General features: G+C 42.5%; 2 protein-coding genes across 5 annotated transcripts in view; one reads left to right on the plus strand and one right to left on the minus strand.

Moving 5' to 3' along the window:
• LOC135510691 (equilibrative nucleoside transporter 2-like) overlaps nt 1-5,680 on the plus strand; it is a 32,552-nt gene extending 26,872 nt beyond the window's left edge. For all 4 annotated transcript variants that reach the window (XM_064931809.1, XM_064931807.1, XM_064931808.1 and 1 more), the window contains exon 13: nt 2,013-5,680. In XM_064931809.1, the coding sequence (XP_064787881.1) occupies nt 2,013-2,124 (112 nt within the window). In that variant the 3' untranslated portion in view covers nt 2,125-5,680. The remainder of the gene's footprint in view (nt 1-2,012) is intronic.
• Nucleotides 5,681-5,688: 8 nt separating this feature from the next.
• LOC135510692 (serine/threonine-protein phosphatase PP1-beta catalytic subunit-like) overlaps nt 5,689-21,389 on the minus strand; it is a 31,148-nt gene continuing 15,447 nt past the window's right edge. The window contains exons 2-8 of the mRNA XM_064931811.1: nt 11,395-11,526; nt 10,824-11,054; nt 10,456-10,560; nt 9,952-10,023; nt 9,259-9,410; nt 6,614-6,748; nt 5,689-6,221 (exon numbers count right to left, since the gene is read on the minus strand). Of these exons, the coding sequence (XP_064787883.1) occupies nt 6,117-6,221; nt 6,614-6,748; nt 9,259-9,410; nt 9,952-10,023; nt 10,456-10,560; nt 10,824-11,054; nt 11,395-11,526 (932 nt within the window). The 3' untranslated portion in view covers nt 5,689-6,116. The remainder of the gene's footprint in view (nt 6,222-6,613; nt 6,749-9,258; nt 9,411-9,951; nt 10,024-10,455; nt 10,561-10,823; nt 11,055-11,394; nt 11,527-21,389) is intronic.

A 21,389-nucleotide genomic window follows, 5' to 3' on the forward strand; every position in this document is an offset into this window, starting at 1 on the left:
GTGTCGGAGTCAACACCGTTCAGCTGGCGACCGAAGTCAGAGTGCATATGCGCCCGTCCCACCACAAGGAGTCGCTACAGTGCAATGAAACAAAGACATCCTGGCTGGCCAAACCCTCCCCTAACCAGGACGAAGCTCGGCCAATTGTGCGCCGCCTCATGGGTCTCCCACTCGCGGCTGGCTGTGACACAGCCTGGTGTCGAACCCGGGTCTGTATTGACACCATGACCATCTTAAAACAATTCCATATGTTAGCTTAGTAGAAACCCAGCCCCCACACATACACACTCTTCTTCTGAAATGACATTTTCTATCTCAGGCCAACTTCTGTGTTTACTTCCTGTAAAACCAGAACCATGTACTGACTACACACTCAAATCAAAATCTAATTTATCAAATCAAATAAATCACATACTCACATACAGTACCAGTAAAAAGTTTGGACACCTACTCATTCAAGGGTTTTTCTTTATTTTTCATATTTTCTACATTGTAGAATAATAGTGAAGACATCAAAACTATGAAATAACACAGATGGAATCATGTAGTAACCAAAAAAGTGTTAAACAAATCAAAATACATTTCATATTTGAGATTCTTCAAAGTAGCCACCGTTTGCCTTGATTTGCACACTCTTAGCATTCTCTCAACCAGCTTCATGAGGTAGTCACCTGGAATGCATTTCAATTAACAGATGTGCCTTTTTAAAAGTTAATTTGTGGAATTTCTTTCCTTAATACATTTGAGCCAATCAGTTGTGTTGTGACAAGGTAGGGGTGGTATTCAGAAGATAGGCCTATTTGGTAAAATACCAAGTCCATATCATGGCAAGAACAGCTAAGAAGGAGGAGGGACTTCGTAAATCAGGCCTTTCCTTTATGGTTGAATTGCAGCAAAGAAACCAGTACTAAAGGACACCAATAAGAAGAAGAGACTTGCTTGGACCAAGAAACACGAGCAATGGACATGGACCGGTGGAAATCTGTCCTTTGATCTGATATGTCCAGATGTCTTTGTGAGACGCAGAGCAGGTGATCGGACGGATGATCTCTGCATGTATGGTTCCCTCGTGAAGCGTGGAGGTGCTTTGCTGGTGACACTGTCAGTGATTTATTTAGAATTCAAGGCACACTTAACCAGCACGGCTACCACAGCATTCTGCAGCGATACGCCATCCCATCTGGTTTGCGCTTAGTGGGACTATCATTTGTTTTTCAACTGGACAATGACCAAACACCCCTCCAGGCTGTGTAAGGGCTATTTGACCAATAAGGAGAGCGATGGCCTCCACAATCACCTGACCTCAACCTAATTGAGATGGTTTGGGATGAGTTGGACCTCAGAGCGAAGGAAAAGCAACCAACAAGTGCTCAGCATACGTGGGAACTACTTCAAGACTGTTGGAAAAGAGAATGCCAAGAGTTTGCAAAGCTGTCAAAGGCAAAGAGTGGCTACTTATCTCAAATATAAAATATATTTTGGATTGTTTAACACTTTTTTTTTTGGTTACTACATGATTCCATATGTTATTTCATAGCTGGTACAATAATAGTGAAGACATCAATGTAGAAAATATGAAAAATTATATTTGAAAGAAAAACCCTTGAATGAGTAGTTGTCCAAACTTTGGACTGGTACTGTACATACAATCATCATATACGCTGCTGCTACTCTGTTTATCGTATATCCTGATGCCTCTTCACCTTACCCTTATACATATCTACCTCCATCACTCCCGTATCCCTGCCCATTGTACATATGGTATTGGAACTGACCCTGTATATAGCTTACTTACTTTCTTGTGTTCTTATTTATATTGTGTTTTTGTTCTACTTCACTTTATTAAATAGTACTACTGATACGGATTACTGCATTGTTTGGCAAGAAAGACATTTCACTGCACCTGCACACTGTATCTATGTGTATGCCGCCTGGCTCATCATCATATCTGTCAGTATGCATCATCGTCTATTTCTCCATCTCTGTAACCCTTTTTCTCTCTGTCCTCCCAGGCTGGTGGCGTCCAAAGATGCAGAGACGGCTGGGGCCCTGATGACTTTCTTCCTGGGCCTGGGCCTCTCCATCGGGGCTGGCTTTTCTTTCCTGCTGCGTCTACTGGTCTAGACAGGCACACCAGAGGGACCACCACCATCCGTCACCAGTCCCTGTTTCGAACGACGGTCGCCTCCATGGCCATTCATAAATTGAGCGACCACTGCCACCAAATGCCATATTATTTTTAATACCTAGAAGAACCTAGGCTGGGAATAGAGAGCTGAGAGCTGCCTGCATATAAAGCCTGCATCAAAAAAATGAATTCAGTACTGACCACAATAGATATTATACAAGGGATTTGAGTATTACCTCTCCATCTGCCACATACATACACTATACTCACTGAAATAACTGAGAGAATGGCCTTAGGAGCCGGCTTTAAGGGAATAATGCGACATGAATGCTAGCTACCTACTTCACAAGTGGTTTACAGTGATAAGAACGCATCACTGGTTGCCTCTCGGAATAATGGACACAGTCAGTGCCAGACCGCTCTAAACTTGGGTTGTTTTCGTTATTTTTGAGTTGGACCATTTTAAGGATTTCTTTTGTGTTTTTGTATAAAGTTATTTGTTTTCTTAGCTTTAGAGCTTTTTATGTAAGGCGTTAACTTGAGGCCAGGTACTGTAGCAGTGTGAGTGTTTGGAGAGCTAATGTATTGTTACATTAAGTAGTTCCATTATATTATAGTATTGCCTAGAAACGACAGAGCAAATCATACGGCTAACGGCTCTGAAGTTGATTTACATATTCTTTTCAACTAAGCATTTTATTTGATTTAAAACTTATATTTCGGTTTTATTTACACATCAGAACAAAGTTACCACGTTACACAGAAAACATGGACATTAGTCTGTCGACATCAGCACATTCCTAACCTTTTAGCCCGTTGGAGTGGAGAGGAGCACCTATGGCGTGTTCAGTAGAGTGAAACAGATGTCATGTACAGACAAAAAAACTATTCACCATTCCACGTTATAAGATTATCGTGTCTGCTCAATTATGTTACCTTTCGATCTGTGACTCATCGTTTCCCACCACCTGACCTAGGTGTCGCAGTCATCCGATTGCCCTATGTTAAACTCACTTCCTGTTTACGTGAGGATAATGGCCCAGTAGGACTGTTTTTTTAGAAACAAAATATGTTTTTGATAGGACCACTCCAGCCCCCTGTTAGCCAAGCAGCTTTTGTTTTGATTTATTTTTACGAGAGGGCAGGCGGGTTATGGGAGCCTAACCATATTCCAAACCCATTCCTGTCCTCTTGTTCTAAGGGTAGCGTTGAGTCTGACCTGAACACCAGTCCGCTTGGCCAACCTACCGAGTCACTTTGTTTAAATAGAAGTTTTGCCTTAGATGTGGTGTACAAAGGCGTGCTGTTCCAGCTTTTTCAAAAAGGAAAGACCCAGGCTTCGTGCTTTGTCGTAAGCAGGGTGTGTTTGTCCCTATGTAATTAAATGTTTAACTTCTGACAATGACCACGAAAAAAGTGGCAGCTATTCTGTAGTGTTGATGAGGTGAATTGGTTGGATTTAAAGTAACAGTTTTGTTTTGCTGTTGGTCATTTACTAGAGTAAACTATAGTGTTTGAAGTAGGATCACAAACTAGAATGGCTGCTAGCTGTCTTTGTTTGAGGCGTTGGCTCTGGGCAAGGTGTCTGTATCTGCCAATCTGTGAGCTTCATACTTCATAGAGTGTCACACAGACAGTGGGAGTACTAGCTAAACTGCATTACAGTAGGCCATTATAGGGCCTTACATTTTAAGACATTACCATAACACTAAATCACAATTCGAGACACAATTCTCTGCCGATTTTCATTTCTTGAATGTGTCATGGCCACGATGACTGACTTGGAGTCAGATTTTACATTTTTAAACTGCCAGTATAAAGAGTGCCATGAACACAAATGACAACAAATCACTTTATTTTCTAAAACTGGGCTTTCAAGCTATAGATTTTTAGGACTATAAATGTATTTATTTTTGCCCATTCCAATTTTCTTCTAGAAATGAACTCAATCATTAGAAACTTACAAACTATTGCATGATCCATTTTTTGTGTGTTTGCTCTTTTTTGGTTTCTAGACTTTCTCCATTACTCTTATTTTATTCTCCATAGTTTTATTGTTTAATGCTCTGGAACGTGTGACTTCTTCTAAGTGTTTTTTTTTTTTACCTTCCACTTTGGGCTGTGTCAAAGTGTAGTTTATACATGCGTAGTCTATGAGCAGAATTACTGTCTTACCTCAATTAGCAACAAAATCCCTAGTTTGAATGCCACCTTTTCTAGAAGCTGTTTCATTTTCCCTACATTTTCCCCCGCGTTGGGCCACCCTAGCAATTCGAGTTAGAGCCAATGAGCTTCAGCCTCTCGCCATTCGAGTGACAGCTGGCAAGATGCACACACAGCAGAGGGAGAGCCATGACGTGGTGGCACATATCTGCACGTGACGTAGTACGCAATTTTCGGGAACTGCTTTTGGCTCATGAGCGCTACTTTCACAACTACTTGCTAAAAGATATACAAAAGTACCTGAGAATCTCTTCCTTCTGATTTGATCAAGGTGTATGAGTGAGTTTTCGGAATGGAGTGAACTAAGTTATAAATTAGGTACCTGTGCATAAAGTGTTGTTGAGTGAAACAGCCGTTTGGTTTCAAAAGGGCTGGACGAAGGGCTTATGTAGACAATGGCCCTGTTTGAATACACCCTCCACCCTTCTCCCAAAGTGTGCACTTTCTTGCATTGGCGTTAACAGTAGTGGAAAGTGGAAAATCCCTCCAACTAATGTTTTTAAATCCATGGTGAGGAGTGTGCAAGTGTACACTTCAGGAAAATGGTGGAGAATCGGAACCATTTACTATGATTTATTTCTGTCAGGAGTCAGGACTCGGGGTCCTGACCTTGTCTGAATGATTTAACATGGGATTGTCTTCACAATGAGGTCTTAAACTGTGTATCACCGTCGACAGCCGAGAGTTGCGTAATAACACATTACTTGAGTAGGAAAGACTGAAACATAGCAAAGGCCAAGAGTCCGACATACTTTTGAATAAATCCTCTTCTGTAGGAAGCGAGACCAGATCGAGGGAATAGTGATTCAATTATTAGTTGTAGATAGTTAAAATAATACCTGTTGTAAAAGTACTTTAGGCACTAAGCCGTAACGTGGTTTTTGAGACCCCGGTTATGAGAAGAGAGTCTTCGCAGGAATATAAATGCCATTGTTACATACATGTTACTGTACAGTGTTTCAATTTCAGCTTTTGTTTTATGGCGCCACAATCATGCCAATCAGTTTGTTAGGCTGTGGCTGTGAGCAGGGATTTGATGTGTCAGGATCGTACTGTATGATTGGGCAACAAACATTTAACGTGCGCTACCACAGCGAAGGGAATCATGGCTGTGTGTTATGCATGCATTTGCGTAGTAATTCTGTGTTGAGGAATTTGACTTGTTGCTGGGATAGTTTCTGATGACATTAAATGGATTGTTTTTAGATTTTGGTTCATGTCTTTGTTCAGTACTTGAGTGGACATCGAAACAAACAAGGATTAATGAAGTAGGTGTTCTATTTGCTTCTGCATGGAAGGCACCATCAATAAAAATATTTTAAAAACAGACCATGTAATAAGGTTTATTCCCCCTTTTTTTTTTTTTTTTTTATTGAAAACCCAGCAGTCGTCATTAACACCTGTTCTTACTGGATAGGAATGAAATGCTCAACTGGAGCTAGTAGCCGGTCATTCTGCCATAAGCCCAAAAACGCAAGAAGAAAAAAAATAATGAAGAAAAAACACTTCTGCAAACAGAATGACTACTTCAAAAAAACAAGTGTGGTTGGTTACACAGTTGCTAAAAAAGCCTTTGGCAGGAGAGCGGTGCGCGACAAGAGTTCAGAGGGGAATTAAAATGAAAAACGAGGGGGCATAAAATCAAACTTTGCTTTGGGTTTTTATCTACTTTCTCTGACAAGTGTTTCTCTCGTGGAAAGCGGATGAGGGACCATCGCTCATCCACGACGTCCGCTCATCTCCTTCCTCGCTCTCGCGCCCGCGTTCACCGTTTCTTTGGCGGGACGGCTGTGCGGGGCGGGGTGACGGGGCGGCCGGAGGTCATCCCTCCATACTGATACTTGGCCTTCTTCTCAGACGGCTTCAGGATCTGCACAGTTGTAGTGGACAAGGACAGATGCACGGATCATACACCTAAATCCCAATCAAAGGCATATACCACCTGTATAATTGTACCTAATTCTTCTTTAATATGTTTGGTGAATCATTAATACTAATAGACACAATAAGAGACGAAACAGTATAATTATATCACACCTAAGGGTGTATCCGAGTGATAGTCGTGATATAGTCACAATATAGAATGGACAAGAGGCTTATTGCTTAAACGGTGTACAAACTTCACTGTGTGGAAAGATACATTTTAGGGACTTATGAGAATGTTCGTAGTCAGTGTCTCTGATTTTACATCCCCACCAATCGTACTCCATACAGACGGAAACCAGCTGCGGTTGTCAGTGGTGCCAATGACGCTGCTTTTACCTGGAAGGAGCACATCAGGGTCTCGTCAACGCTCATCATGCCGCCGGCGTTGTCAAACTCTCCACAGTAGTTAGGAGCTGAGAACAGAGTCACCAGCTGCCGCTTGGCAAAGAACTCATATCCATCCTCCACCACCTGGTGGAGACACAGTCAGCATATCAGAGGACCCGCAGTATCACGGTCAAGCTAGTCAATGTATTTTACAGAGTTAAGTTGTAGTATTGCAAGTGAGGTGTATAATACTTTTCATGTGCTGTTGTCTGTGTGTATGTCAGTGTAAGAGTGCTTTATCTAAGAGTGAAGGTAGTAAAACATTTTTTTATTTTTTTAAAGAAGTGGCTTATAAGCCTGGCGGTAGGAGCGTTGGGCCAGTAACCAAAAGGTTGCTGGATCGAATCCCCAAGCTGACAAGGTAGAAATCTGTTGTTCTGCCCCTGAGCAAGGCAGTTAACCCATGGTTCCCCGGGCACAGAAGACATGGAATGTCAATTAAGGCAGCCCCCCCCCGCACCTCTCTGATTCAGAAGGGTTGGGTTAAATGCGGAAGACACATTTAAGTTGTACAACTGACTAGGTATACCCCTTTCCTTTATGGGAAAGATAGAGTTGGAAAGACACCGGAAAGGTAGAATAGGAAGGGCAAGGGTCACTGGCCATGTAGTACATTATGATTCTGAACTTGCTTAGTCTAGAACCTAGACTTAGTCTAGAACCTAGACTAAACTATAGGCTACCCACTGGGCATACGTGGATAATTGGGTCATATTTGGTTGAGACGTTAATGAGTTCATAACCTTTATTCACCCACTCAAAAAGACAGCCAAATATTAGTTGAATTTGCACCTAAAAGCACAACCAAATTCCAATGGAAAAATTAGGTCAGATGTTTGGTTCAGTTCAGTTGTCACCCGAATGACGTATGCTGTGCTTTCAACCATTTAAAAGCACAGCAAAGTTCAAATGGGAATACAATGTCAGATATTTTTGATAACAGATGAATGTGTTATCACTGTGGTTCATCTAATAGAAGAACCAAATTACCTGGATTGCAGTTGAGATTACATTAAAAGTACATGGTACAGGGCCTCCCGAGTGGCGCAGCGGTCTAAGGCACTGCCCTGCAGTGCTTGAGGCGTCACTACAGACCCAGGTTTGATACCAGGCTGTGTCGCGACCGGGAGAACCGTGAGGTGGAGCACAATTAGCCCAGCGTTGTCCGGGTTAGGGCAGGGTTTGACCGGCTGGGGTGTCCTTGTCCCATCGCGCTGTAGTGACTCCTTGTGGCGGGCCGGGCACATGCACGCTGACTTTTGACATTGGTGCCGTTGGCTTCCGGGTTAAGCGAGCCGTACGGCTTGACAGAGTCGCGTTTCGGAGGCTCTCGTCCTTCGCCTCTCCTGAGTCCATACGGGACTCACCAAATTTAGGTTTAAAGAAAGTCAAAAACATGTAAATTATACCTGGTACAAGTAATCAATGCTGTTAAAGATTTTGTGCAGACTATTACAGCAATTGTGAAGTTCTCTACAGACCTGCGACAACCTATGCATGCTACCTTGAACATACACGTTTTATTTGATTACACAAGAAGATGTGTTACTCGTTTTAAGGTTGAACGTTACAAACGTTTGCAAAAGACCCTTAACTTTAGTCTATTTACGGTACTACAATGTAATACTGAATTGTGTTTGGTTGACAATATAACCCAATATCAACATTTAAAGGAGATGTATCTACTGATGAGATACTTCCACCTGACAATCCCATTCTTTTAACATTCATTTTTGGTTGAGATGGAGATGTGAATCCAACATATCAATGATTCATTTGAAAACCAATTGGAATTAATGCCAGACTAATTCAGTGGCACAGATGGAAGTGTCCAAGCAGAAGATACATCGCCTTCAAATGTTGATGTTTGGTTTGCGTTTTCACTAAATATCATTACATTTGAAATCAAACCAGAGCTTGAAAGCCTAGGCCTTTTGTATGGTCTATTTTTAGTTGCATCCTTAGTTTAATTGAAACAATGGCTGTTGCTGACTTTTCAAATAGGCTATATAGGCCTAAATAGCATCACTGATGACAAAAGCGATAAAGTATGGTCACATTTAATTTGCTCTGTTAAATATACACTTTGAAATGACTTCGATAGCAACTGTGAATCTATTTAGTTTTAAAGTGGAGATCTCTCAACAATCATTCTCACGAACAGCACATTGGTAATAATCGGTGTCAAATATCATAGATAATCAAGGCTGGGCTTGGTTAAAACCCTGGATGGGAGACTGTAGAGATATCAATTATTTAGTGGGAGGTGCTGACCCAGCCTATTGTTCTTCGTTTTTGGATATAACATTGAAGATCTGACATTGTTTTAAAGGTACAAACCCAACATATTTTATACAAGGTTTGTCTCTGTTGACATTTGGTTACCATGATGACATAATAGTGTGGTTGAAATGTTACCGTCAAAACAACAGTTTACGTTGACGACTTTTTTTCAAATACAATTTATGTTCCACGTAGATTCCGCGTCACAATGCGTTGACTGATTCTGTTGAAACGATGTTGACTCAACCAGTTTGTGCCCAGTGGGTAGTGTCTTTTTTCCCTATCAGAATGACAGGTCAGTTCAGTTGTACCTGGTGGGCTCTGCAGATGAGGTCCAGATCGTGACGGTTGAGGAACTTGCTGACCACATCAGCCCCAAATGTGAACGAGACCCCGCGGTCGTTCTCCCCCCAACCCTGAACGTCTTTGTCTGGGTCCGACCACAGCAGGTCACACAGCAATCCTGGAACACACACACACACACACACACACACACACACACACACAGCAGGATCTGAGACGTGAACAATGGCTTCGGTGGTTCACATCGTGACCATATAAGGAGATGTGTTCTAGAGAGTTCTGTGATGAGCCAATACTGGACTTGGTCAAAATGTACTTCTCTTTAAAAATGAACCAGACAGTCAGGTTTTCTGTGACTTATACAGTGAGTATCAGAGCCTTATTTAGATATAATTATACATAGGTCTACTGTATTGACATAACAATAGGTTTATCCTGGACACATGAACAGTCTTTTAAATCACTTTTAAATAACCCATATGGTAATGTCAAAAGTCAATTGGTTTTGAGAATCAGAAAATCTTTAAAGAATTAGCGACATTGTGCAGTACAATAATCTGGGAACACACTGTGGGCAATTCAATCAAATTTTGCTTAGGAAATACTGACCACTACTGTCCGCTAAAGGAAATAGCACTTGTTTTTGTAATGTTGGAGAGGTGTGTGTATATAAATATATGTGTGTGTGTGTGTGGACCTACCCGTGTCAGGAACGTCTGTGGGTCTCATGATGCGACGGATCTGCTCCATAGACTGCAAGTCTGGAGAAAGGCCTGGTAGGAGACAGAGGAGCACAGAGACAATAGCACTCAGTCACAGTAATCAAAAACACATCCATTTAAAATCCACACACTTTCAAGGTCACTTTTCCTGCCAGAACCAGCCCGTTGTAGGATACCGCTCGACACAGAGCCTTTAACTATTTTTTTTTTGCACCTCGTCATAGACATGACTCATGTCCAATGTCCTGCTTGCATTGTTATTCCATTGTACACATGTTGAATACATGCGTAGTATGTAATAATTATTGTAATGCACAAAATAATGATGTGACTGATTTGTTCTATAGGGTGTTCATTTGACTGACAGGAGTAAAGGTTTGCTACATCAACTTTCACATTAATTTGCTGAGCAAGACGATGACCGTTTAACAGCCAAGTCATAGACAGGGAGTTTGAGTGGCAGCTCCCCCAGCAGTGCTGTACCTCCATGGCAACAGAAGATCTTCTCATCCACGATGGCAGCGATGGGAAGGCAGTTGAAGCAGTCGGTAAATGTCTTCCACAGCTTTATGTTGAATCTGCGCTTACCTGGAGAAACAGTGAGACAAGAAAAAAAACACACACTTTGTAACATCAGGGATCTTGTAATTCCAGCAATTTTACTTTTGTGACAGAGGCCGCCCTGTGTTGAATGGCTGCATTTGTTTTTCCAAATAAGCATTCATTAGTGTGCGTGTCGCGGTGGGGGTATTTGGCTCAATTACTTGTATGAAACCCAAACAATTGCACTAGGCAATGTATTGAAGTGTATGTGTGTGCAGAGCGTGTGTGCAAGCAGGCGTGCTACTCACACTCGTCGTAGAAGCCGTAGATGCGGTTGATGGAAGCACACTCGTGGTTGCCCCTGAGGAGGAAGAAGTTCTCGGGGTATTTGATCTTGTAGGCCAGCAGTAGACAGATGGTCTCCAGGGACTGCTTCCCTCGGTCCACGTAGTCTCCCAGGAACAGGTAGTTGGCCTCGGGCGGGAAGCCCCCGTACTCGAAGAGCCGCAGCAGGTCTGTGTACTGGCCGTGGATGTCACCTGAGAGCGGGAGGAGGGGAGAGAAAGGAGGAGCGTAACTACCCTAGCCTAGCTATCCACAGTCAGGGCAATTCATGAATGACAGGTGCAGAACTGGACATGGAGGGGAAACTATGTGTGTTCGAGATGCACAGATTCTGCGCTGACCAACAGATCTTCAAAATCCCTGGAGAGGCTTTTACTCAATGCGCTCGACAGAGACCCGGTAATAATGTAATTGTATGGCGCTATAATAATCACACTCAACGTGATGAGGTTAAAAAGTGGAGGGGAGATGTAGTGGGGATTCATCATCTTCGTCATCATCATCATCATCATCATCGTCATCATCATCACCTACCACAGATCTTGAGGGGAGCCTCCAGTTCCAGGAGGATGGGCTGGCTGAGGAAGATCTCTCTGGACTTGATGCAGAGGCCCCTCACCTCAGCCTCTGACATCTGCACGATCTTCCCAGGGCGACATCCCCGCACTGACACAGAGACCGACAGAGACAGTTAGATTTGATGGCAAAGGGTACTGGAACTTAAAAGACACATTTCACTCCAATTTGTTTTATTTTATTTATTTTTTAAGTCAGATGTTTTCAGACCTGAAAATGTAGAGTGGGATCAAGATTAAACCCCATCCCACGGCATCAGTTGTGGTTTAAATCTTGACATTAGAATCCTTCAGAGGTCTGAAAACGTCTGACAGACTTTGATTTGAAAGTGTAATGTCCCTTTAAGAACTGCATGTCGTCTGTAGTGACACTTCCATCTCTCTGCCAGGTGCAACAGACCTACATTCTATACGTGACGGTGTTCTTTTTTGGCTTCTCAGTAGTCAGCGTGATAGTGCAGTACTACCGAGGCCTGCCTGAAGTGATGACTGAAGGGGGGTGGAGTGGAGGGGGGGTGGGACTAATCCAGTTCAGGCACAACACTCTACTAAGCAGGTACCGCCTACTACCCCCGAGCACGCACCCCGAATTCCTTTTTACTTACTTTTCACGTTTTTAAAATCTGTGTTTTTATAACCACAACAGGAACACATGGCGAGTCAGTCCGGCCCAGTGTCCCGAGGGTGAGGTTTTCATGAAAAAGCCAAAAAGGGTAAATATGAGGGCTTGGGTTGTGTCAACACAGTGGTCCAAATAGACTGACAGTCTATTTGACCTCACAACGCCAGCCATTCAGAATAACTTGGGCAGGGCTGGGGCTGTGTACAGTAAGTGCCCTTTCTCACACTATGGCAGGTACAGGTAGACCTACTCCTACTGTAACAGTAAAACAGTACTGGCTGTGGTTGTTGTTGTTGTTATTTTACATGACATAAAGTGCATTTGGAAAATATTCAGACCCCTTGACTTTTTCTACATTTTGTTACGTTCCAGTCTTATTCTAAAATGGATTAAATCGCCCCACCCCCCATTAATCTACACACAATACCCCATAATGACAAAGCAAAAACAGGTTTTTAGAGCAAATTTATAAAAAAATAAAAACCAGAAATATCACATTTACATAAGTATTCAGACACTTTACTCAGTACTTTGTTGAAGCACATTTGGCAGCGATTACAGCATCGAGTCTTCCTGGGTATGATGCTACAAGCTTGGCACACCTGTATTTGGGGAGTTTCTCCCATTTTTCTCTGGACAATGACCTAAACTACATCTCCAGACTGTAAGGGCTATTTGACCAAGAAGGAGAGTGCTGGAGTGCTGCATGAGATAACCTGGCCTCCACAATCACCCGACCTCAACCCAATTGAGATGGTTTGGGATGAGTTGGACCACAGAGTGAAGGAAAAGCAGCCAACAAGTGCTCAGCATATGTGGGAACTCCTTCAAGACTGTTGGAAAAGCAGGTGAAGCTGGTTGAGAGAATGCAAAGAGTGTGCAAAGCTCTCATCAAGGCAAAGGGTGGCAACTTTGAAGAATCTCAAATATAAAATGTTTTGATTTGTTTAACACTGTTTTGGTTACTACATGGGGCGGCAGGGTAGCCTAGTGGAGCGTTGGACTAGTAACCAGAAGTTTGCAAGTTCAAACCCCCGAGCTGACAAGGTACAAATCTGTCGTTCTGCCCCTGAACAGGCAGTTAACCCACTGTTCCTTGGCTGTCATTGAAAATACAAATTTGTTCTTAACTGACTTGCCTGGTTAAATAAAGGAAAATTAAAAATATGTGTTAATTCATAGTTTTAATGTCTTCACTATTATTCTACAATGTAGAAAATAGCAAAAATATAGAAAAACCCTTGAATGAGTAGGTGTGTCCAAACTTTTGACTGGTACTGTATGTAAATAAGATATTTGTGTTTTAATACATGTGTAAACATTTCAAAAAACCTGTTTTTGCTTTGTCATTATGGGGTATTGTGTGTAGATTTGATTATGATGTAGATTTTATTTAATCAATTTTAGAATAAGGCTGTAAACATATATTTTTTTTAGAAAAAAGGTCAAGGGGTCTGAATACTTTCCGAATGCCCTGTAATTGGGTCACATTCATTTATGTCGACACAGGTGTCCCTAAAGTATTCCAAATGAAAAAGTCAATTGTGAACAATTAGGCACAATTCATCCTAGATTTGAGCAAACTAGGTTTCTTCAGTTATAACTAAGATAAAGGGGTTTCACAGCATGCATTTTGGAGGGGAAAAAAGCACAAAATATTCAGTCTGTTAAAAAATAGTACATTGCAGATGTAGATGGCAGATTCCCAAAGTCATGCACAATGGATTATTTGCCATATCCCTAAGCATGTATACTATTTAGCAGTTTCATTGCTGCCCATTTAATGACAGACTACAGTTCCGGCATGAGCCAGAGTACCAGAGATTCCTAGAAGTGACTGAGCCACTGCCTAGCACCCGACCCATAGCACAGGGGTAAATCCATTTGATTTGAATGGAACCTTCCAAACATATTTGAACTGCACAGAAAGCATTAAAATGGCTGAGATTGATATTGCTTAAAAGCTTACAAACGGGGTTGTCAAACTATTTTATCATTGATTGAATTAAAAATAAAATCATGTAATTTTTTCATCTTTAAATGCTAATGATCTAAAAACGTGTAGCTTAGACCCTATTTTACATCACCTGAGGTTTCTGTGTTATGCCCACCAACGGTTGAGACAAAAAATGCTGTGTGTGTCATGTTTTGGCTGACAAAAGTGCTAAAATGGGAATAAAATTACAATTTCAACTTTCGATGGTTGGAGGTCCGCACAATAGAGAATATCTGTTTTAAATTATACTGTCAATCCTCCATAGGAAACCTATTGAAATCATAGAAATATAGATAATAGAATGGACATGCCCATTTAAGTTGACATTTGAGGGTGGAAGTACCGGTGGCCATCTTTGTGGTAGTGTAACGGATGTGAAATGGCTAGCTAGTTAGCGGTGCGCGCTAGTGGCGTTTCAATCGGTGACGTCACTTGCTCTGAGACCTTGAAGTAGTTGTTCCCCTTGCTCTGCAAGGGCCGTGGCTTTTGTGGAGCGATGGGTAACGATGGGTAACGATGCTTCGTGGGTGTCAGTTGTTGATGTGTGCAGAGGGTCCCTGGTTCGCGCCCGGGACCCTCTGCACGAGGGGACGGTCTAAAGTTATACTGTTACAGTAGCAATTAGAAGTTTACATTTTAATTGAATTTTAATGGTGTACCAGCGAAATTGCATTGGTCTGATGGGATATAACCATTCTGTGATTTATATTTCTATGATTGAATTGACACCCACCCTGTATTCAAGAGCGTTTTGTGTCTCAACCGATAGCAGGCACAACACAGAAACCTGAGGTAAAGTAGGGTCTAAGCTACAACAACAAAAAAACGGAGTTTACGCATTTAGATAATTGAAGTAAAAAAAAAATCTTTTAAGGCATAATTTATCAAATAGTTTGACAACCCTGTTTTGTAAGCTTTTAAATGATATAAAACTCAATGGCTTATCTTTTCCAGTGATAAAGACACAAACGTCTCAGTATGTTAGGGTTTTCAAAATGGGTCAACTTTATGTTTTGGCATTCAGGTCCAAAAGTCATTTTCTGACCACTTTTTCCACGGGCAAACATATGAAACGTTTTGTTTAAATCAAAAGGGATGCTGTCAAAAATGAAAATGAAATTCAAATGGATTGACCCGCTGTCGACTGGTACTTTGTGTGACCCTTAAATGTAAATGCTATTTCTGCATTGAGACCTTAAATCAAGCTGTGTAAACATTCCCTCTTCTCCTCCAAACCCACAGGAGAACGTTATCTAAAAAGATATCATATTTCTAGTATCCCTAAGAGAGTCATATACAATGAGGCCAGGAGGCAGAACTAAGTGGACCTAGCCTTCCTATTGAACAGTCTGCCCTCCTAGTTGGTGATTTAGACGGGGGTCTCTATCAGAAAATATAGTCACAATCAGGAATATAAACAACACCGTCTGACTTCCAACACACACACACACACACACACACACACACACACACACACACACACACACACACACACACACACACACTCCAGTGAGGATGAAACCTGAGGAGGATGGGGTCAGAGGGTGTGTGCATGTCTCTGTGTGTGTTGTCCTCAGACCCTCCACACACCTCCTCCACCTCAGACCAGTGGTGAGGTGTTTGCAGAGAAGCGACTGGGAGTCCCAATATATGAGAGGAGAGAATCAACGCAGACTCCACAGCCTGGCCACCACCGCACTGCAACATTGGACCGGAGTGGATCGCCTTACGTGTCATGGAAAGGTCTACATGACAGACATGCACATTCGCAGTCGAAGCTACAGGGCAATTCCACGATAACGGAATTACACGTTGACTCAGATTTCTCACTTTCAAAATGTCTGCCACAAAAGGATTACATTAATTTGTACCGTCAATTGGACACAAGGTCCAACCAAAATTTGACTTCCACGTTTATACCCAACCCCTCTGAATCAGAGAGGTGCGGAGGACTGCCACATTGGTCATCTGGGAGCTGTTGTTGAGGGCAGAACGACAGAAACAGATGTCTATGACTGGCTCAGATTTGGGCCGGCCAGGGCAGACTGACCGAATTTTGACTACTTTTCAGAGTCCATGGACATCCGCTGTGGTCAGTGGGTGAGGATGCTCGTCACAGTAAATGGAAAGAGGGTACATTCTTAGAAAGGTGCTGCCTTCCACAGAGGGTTCTACATGGAACCCAAAGGGGTTCTACCTGGAACCCAAAGGGGTTCTACCTGGAACCCAAAATAGTTCTAGCTGGAATCCTATGGCACGTGTCAAACTCATTCCACGGAGGGTCGAGTGTCTGCGGGTTTTCCCTCCTCCCTTGGACTTGATTGATGAATTAAGGTCACTGATTAGTAAGGAACTCCCCTCACCTGGTTGTCCAGGTCTGGAAAAACTAAAAACCAGCAGACACTAGGCCCTCCATGGAATGAGTTTGACGCCCCTGTCCAATGGGGACATCCGAGAAATCCTTTTGGAACCATTTTTTCTAAGAGTGTGGGTGGTAGGTGTCAGCAAGAGCCGGGAGAGGTGACATTAACTGGAGAGAAATAGTAGAGAGAGAGAGAGAGCCGCAGAGAGAAAGAGGGAAAGTGAGGAGGAGTTGTCCTGACTGTTTTCGCAGTCTTGCTTTAACAACAGAAAGAGGGTAAAAACAAACAGTCAAGAGCTGAACATAACAGTATGCCAGTGGAAGAGAGGACAGTTGCAGGTGACACAACTGTAGTTTGTGACTACTATAATTTCCCATTGTTGCCAGTTTCAATTGCAGTAATTTCGTTACTGATTTGGTAACAGAACTGAGTTTTAATCACTTAATAATGAATCAATGGAATTACAAGGCAACCTTTCTTCAACTTACAGAAGGAATATAATTGATACAAAACTAAATATAAATGTTGATATTGGTTTGCAAGGGTCTTTATGTCAACATGATTGTGTTTGGATGTATTTCTAATACCAGTAGATGTTGTCTAAGATCACTCTTCCATCTGGTTGACCAGAAATGAAAGCTTTTGCTTATTCCCAAATTTTAGAATGGAAAATGGTTGACAAATGTATCTATGCCTTCATTTCCCCCCAAAATATAGACTCTTTGCTTTCATTAGACACCTAATTTGACACACTCCAATGAACTTCACATGTTGGTGCTCATGGATCATTTAAATGGAAATGCCACACACAAACACACGTGCACAAAGATGTGCGCACACACACACATGTCCACATCATTGAAAAACGCATAAAGGTGTACACACACACACAAACACACAGAGAAAGACGTGTACACTGACACGTACACTGCTGCCTGCCAGCCACAGTCTTGTGACCTTGACTTCAGCTGCAACCACTGGCGGATTCGCGGGAGGTATCAACCCACTGATCCTGCCCCTTTTCTCTGCACTGCAGCGTTTTGACGGCGAGGGGCGGTACCGCAGGCAGTCACCATGGCAACACACCAGGGAGGTCATCTGCGAGGCAAGTTGTTGATGAGCGTTGGGTTGCTAGCTGAAGGCAGAGCTGATTGGCAGACACAGAGCCTCCACCACTCCACCTACCCCATGGTGTGAATACTAATGTGGCATGTCATGGCCACTGACTGACGTGGCGAGCAGACTAGAACAGCACACCCTGGGTCCTGGATGTTTATGAATAGGCGGCACCACTTGTTCGCTTGTGCCGAGTCAAAATGAGCCAGAGCCCGATAGAATAAGCTGTAATTTTGACAAATGTGCTCGACTTGAAAAGACATTGAAGTTGCGTTGTGGATTGCTATTGCTTTGCATGAGAGGTTGGTACGGGTTGCAAGTTAGGTTTTCCTTTGGTTTTGTTTGAAAAGGAAATCTCTCGCTCCAACATCCAATTCATCACTCCTAATTTGGCCATGTTCTGACAGTGTGTGTGTGTTTGTGTGTGTGTGTGTGTATGTATGTGTGTGTGTATGCACATGTACAGACTGCAAAGGGGGGGGTAAGAGGAGAATAGGGGTACAGAACCTGACCTTTCGTAAGCCAGTACAAAATGTCCTTTCCAGTGCCCTGCAATCTTTCCTCTGACAGATCAGATCACTGCTATGCAGCTCTCTCATCCAGACCCTCTCCTTCTATCCTCTCCTCTTGTTTCCCCCTTTCTCCCGCTCTCATCTTATGGTTCTTCTAAAAGCTGTGGAATCCTGCCCAGCTAGTGCATAACGTTCTGAGAACCATACGTTTCTTAGAGCTTGGTGAGAGCATGGTTGTCCTACGGTTATTTTGAATACAACCTTCCCACATCTTTCTGGGGATGGTGCAGGATAGTTGTTTGGCTTTGGAACGTTCTCAGCACATTTAAGGAAGTTGACAAAATAATGTATTTATTTTGGCATTTCATTACTTCAACCGAACATTTCCTAAAAGCTAAAATATGGTTACATTTAATAACATTTTTGGAATGTTTTCCAACTGGTTTGAGATTCAGAGAACATTAACGAACAACGTTCATCTGTGGGGATTTCAGTATTTCATAATATTTCTTACAGGCGTCCTCGTGGTTTTATTTAAAGTCATGTACTCAGAACATTAAGAAACGTTCCATAAAAACCACAAGAAAACATTAGTAACGTTCAAAGAACGTTCTAAGAATGTTATTTAAAAACATTTCATTCTCAGCGTCAACAACTCTCTCTCTCTCTACCTTCTATTTTGTTAAGTGTGTTCAGGTGTGTTGGCCAAGCCCACTAATTGGCCACACCTGATCTTAATGAGTGTGTGTTTCCTTTTGAAATGGGGTCTGTTTGAATAGACTAAAATGAACAGCTTTGTACGAGTAAAAAAAAGCACACATGGTGTGCTAGCTCCATCTTGGTGGTGCAGTGGACTGAATTCATGGATAGAGAACAAAATATCACAGATTCAAATCTCACCGACGCCGTGCCTCAATAAAAATACATGTGTTCGCATTAATGTCTAAGGAAATGAATTTCCACGTGTCCTGTGTTTGAAGTTCCAAACAGTTAACCCGAACTAAGCCAGCAGTGTTATTAAAATTTGTATTGAAACATTCAGTTAAAGTTAAGTTACTCAAAAACCTACAAATAACCTAGAATTTCTGTTCTCAGAACGTTAATAAAAAACTCCAAGGAAAACTCAGGGAACCATAGTAAAACATTCTCAGAATCTCCCTGCAACCTAAAAATGTACGTTTCCAGAACAGGCAAAATTCTCACTACAGTTCTAAGAACAGTCTGTTTTACCGGTCAGGAAACTCATGGCTTCGTTCCCAGAACCAATGAGAAACCAAACACATACATTCCCACAACTTCCAAGAAACCAAATGTGCTAGCTGGGTGGTCCTTCCACCCCCTCCCTTCTATCATGTATCTGTCTGTGAACTGTGTGTGACTTCACAGGACAGTCTGGCCCTGCCCCTGCCTTGAGATACACAACATTCCGCATGACCTTTTTCACGCATGCACGCACGTGCGCACCCCCCCCCCCCCCCCCAGCTAGTGCATAGCATTCTGAGAATCATGTTTCTTAGAGCTTGGCAAGAAAGTGGTTGCCCTATGCTTATATTGTACACAATCTTCCCACAACTTTCCCAGTACTTCAGCATAACGTTTCCTACAAGTTTCCTCAAAGCACAGACACACAACACATCACACAGCAGAACACCTCCCGAGGGCTAGCTTGTCTTGTCTGGGCGAGTCAGTCACGTTCCTACACTACACCCTGATGCAACAAACCCAACCAGAGAGAGAAGGTTGTGCCACAAAGCAATCCCTGGCAGATGATGAGCCTGAAAGGAAGGTGTGGAGAGGGAAACTAAAGCAGAGTGTTTAGAGCAGAGAGCGACAGAGGCGAGCTGCGTTCATTTGAGAGCGCTGTTATTCAGAGACAGGGCTGAAGGAGTTAGAGGAAAAAAATTTCATTACTTTTCACCTGTTATTGTTGGCTTGTGTTTTTAGTGTTTGGACAACGGTCAACATTTTCACATTTAGCAAAGTAATGAAAGGCTGTATATTTGGGTAAAATATAACATTAGGGATGTATCTTTAAAAAAGGGTGGTTTTATGAAATTCAACAACATTTGGAACATGGAAGACTTAATACACATTTGTGTGTGTGTGGGGTGGGGGGGTGGGGGGGGGGGGTGTAATTTCAGTTTGCAACTTCTTGGTAGCCCACCCACCTAGCCGTCATCTTTTTCACTTCCTTGCCTGTGTTTTATTTAGGAGTCAGGTGGGTTGAGAAGTTTTCCATTCATTGAAGAGAGCAAGGCTCCGTTAATGTTGGCATAGAAGGAGAGAGAAACAGATTCAGACCGTGCTTCTCCCAGCATTGCCATATATGGGTGCTGTTTCGTAGGAGAGGAAGCAGGAAGTAATCTCTCAGGACAAATGAGGACAGAGCGAGAGAAAGCACTTCAAAAGTCTTCAGCCACCACCAACTAATGCTAAGTGCACTAGCTAGCCACTCAGGGCTGTCGCCAGGGTCAGGGTTTTAGTGAGGTCTGGAGAACAGCAAAAAGAAGCTAAAATGACATCAGCCATTATCACATTAGCTTCTGTAGCTTCAATCACGTTCGTCGATCTACAAACACATAGCGGTCATAGCCTGTTAGCTATACAGCTAGCCACTACACATTAACTCTGGGATTAAAAGCTACAGTTTAATACGTACAGAGGGAACTGTTAACAGAACAAGTACTTTATAAACAAAGGTAAAGGTAAATAAATACATTTGCTTTTACATCACTTGTTGTTGTTGCAGTTCTTACAACTCATGTCCTGCAATTCTACACATTTTGCCATGACTTATGCCAAGTTGCAGTAATATAATATCTAAGTGAGAGTGACTAAGAAAATCAATGGGGCCCCCCTGTAAGTCAGGGCCCCTGGGCCTGGTTGGTAATTTGGCCATGATTACTACAAGTTAAGATTCCTAAATTAGTCTAGTTAGTCTAGCCAGCTATCTAAAAAAAATAATGTTTACTGACATGGGCTAATTGAGTGACTGTCAGTGAGTGACATAAGAGGAAAACTTCTGACACACAACCAAGTTTCTAAATGTCACCTTGTGTATTCTACTCTTCCAACTCGCAACAGTAAGTTGAGACCCCGACTGAGTTCCCAAATTGTATTTGATTTCCTTCAAATAAATTACGAGGTCCGGACCTCGGTGTCCTCATAGGTACTGTAACTACGGCCCTGTAGCCACTAGCTAGCCTGGTTCACTTAACAACAATCTGACAAGAACAACAACAAGTCACACCACTGGCAGCCATGACGACTGAGGCCCATAACAATACATCCCCTGTCAGCTGCAGTCGGCCAATCACAACGTCAGCCCATTCACTATGTGGCAGA

Source organism: Oncorhynchus masou, chromosome 23, assembly GCF_036934945.1.
Source record: "Oncorhynchus masou masou isolate Uvic2021 chromosome 23, UVic_Omas_1.1, whole genome shotgun sequence".
Classification (NCBI taxonomy): Eukaryota; Metazoa; Chordata; class Actinopteri; order Salmoniformes; family Salmonidae; genus Oncorhynchus; species Oncorhynchus masou.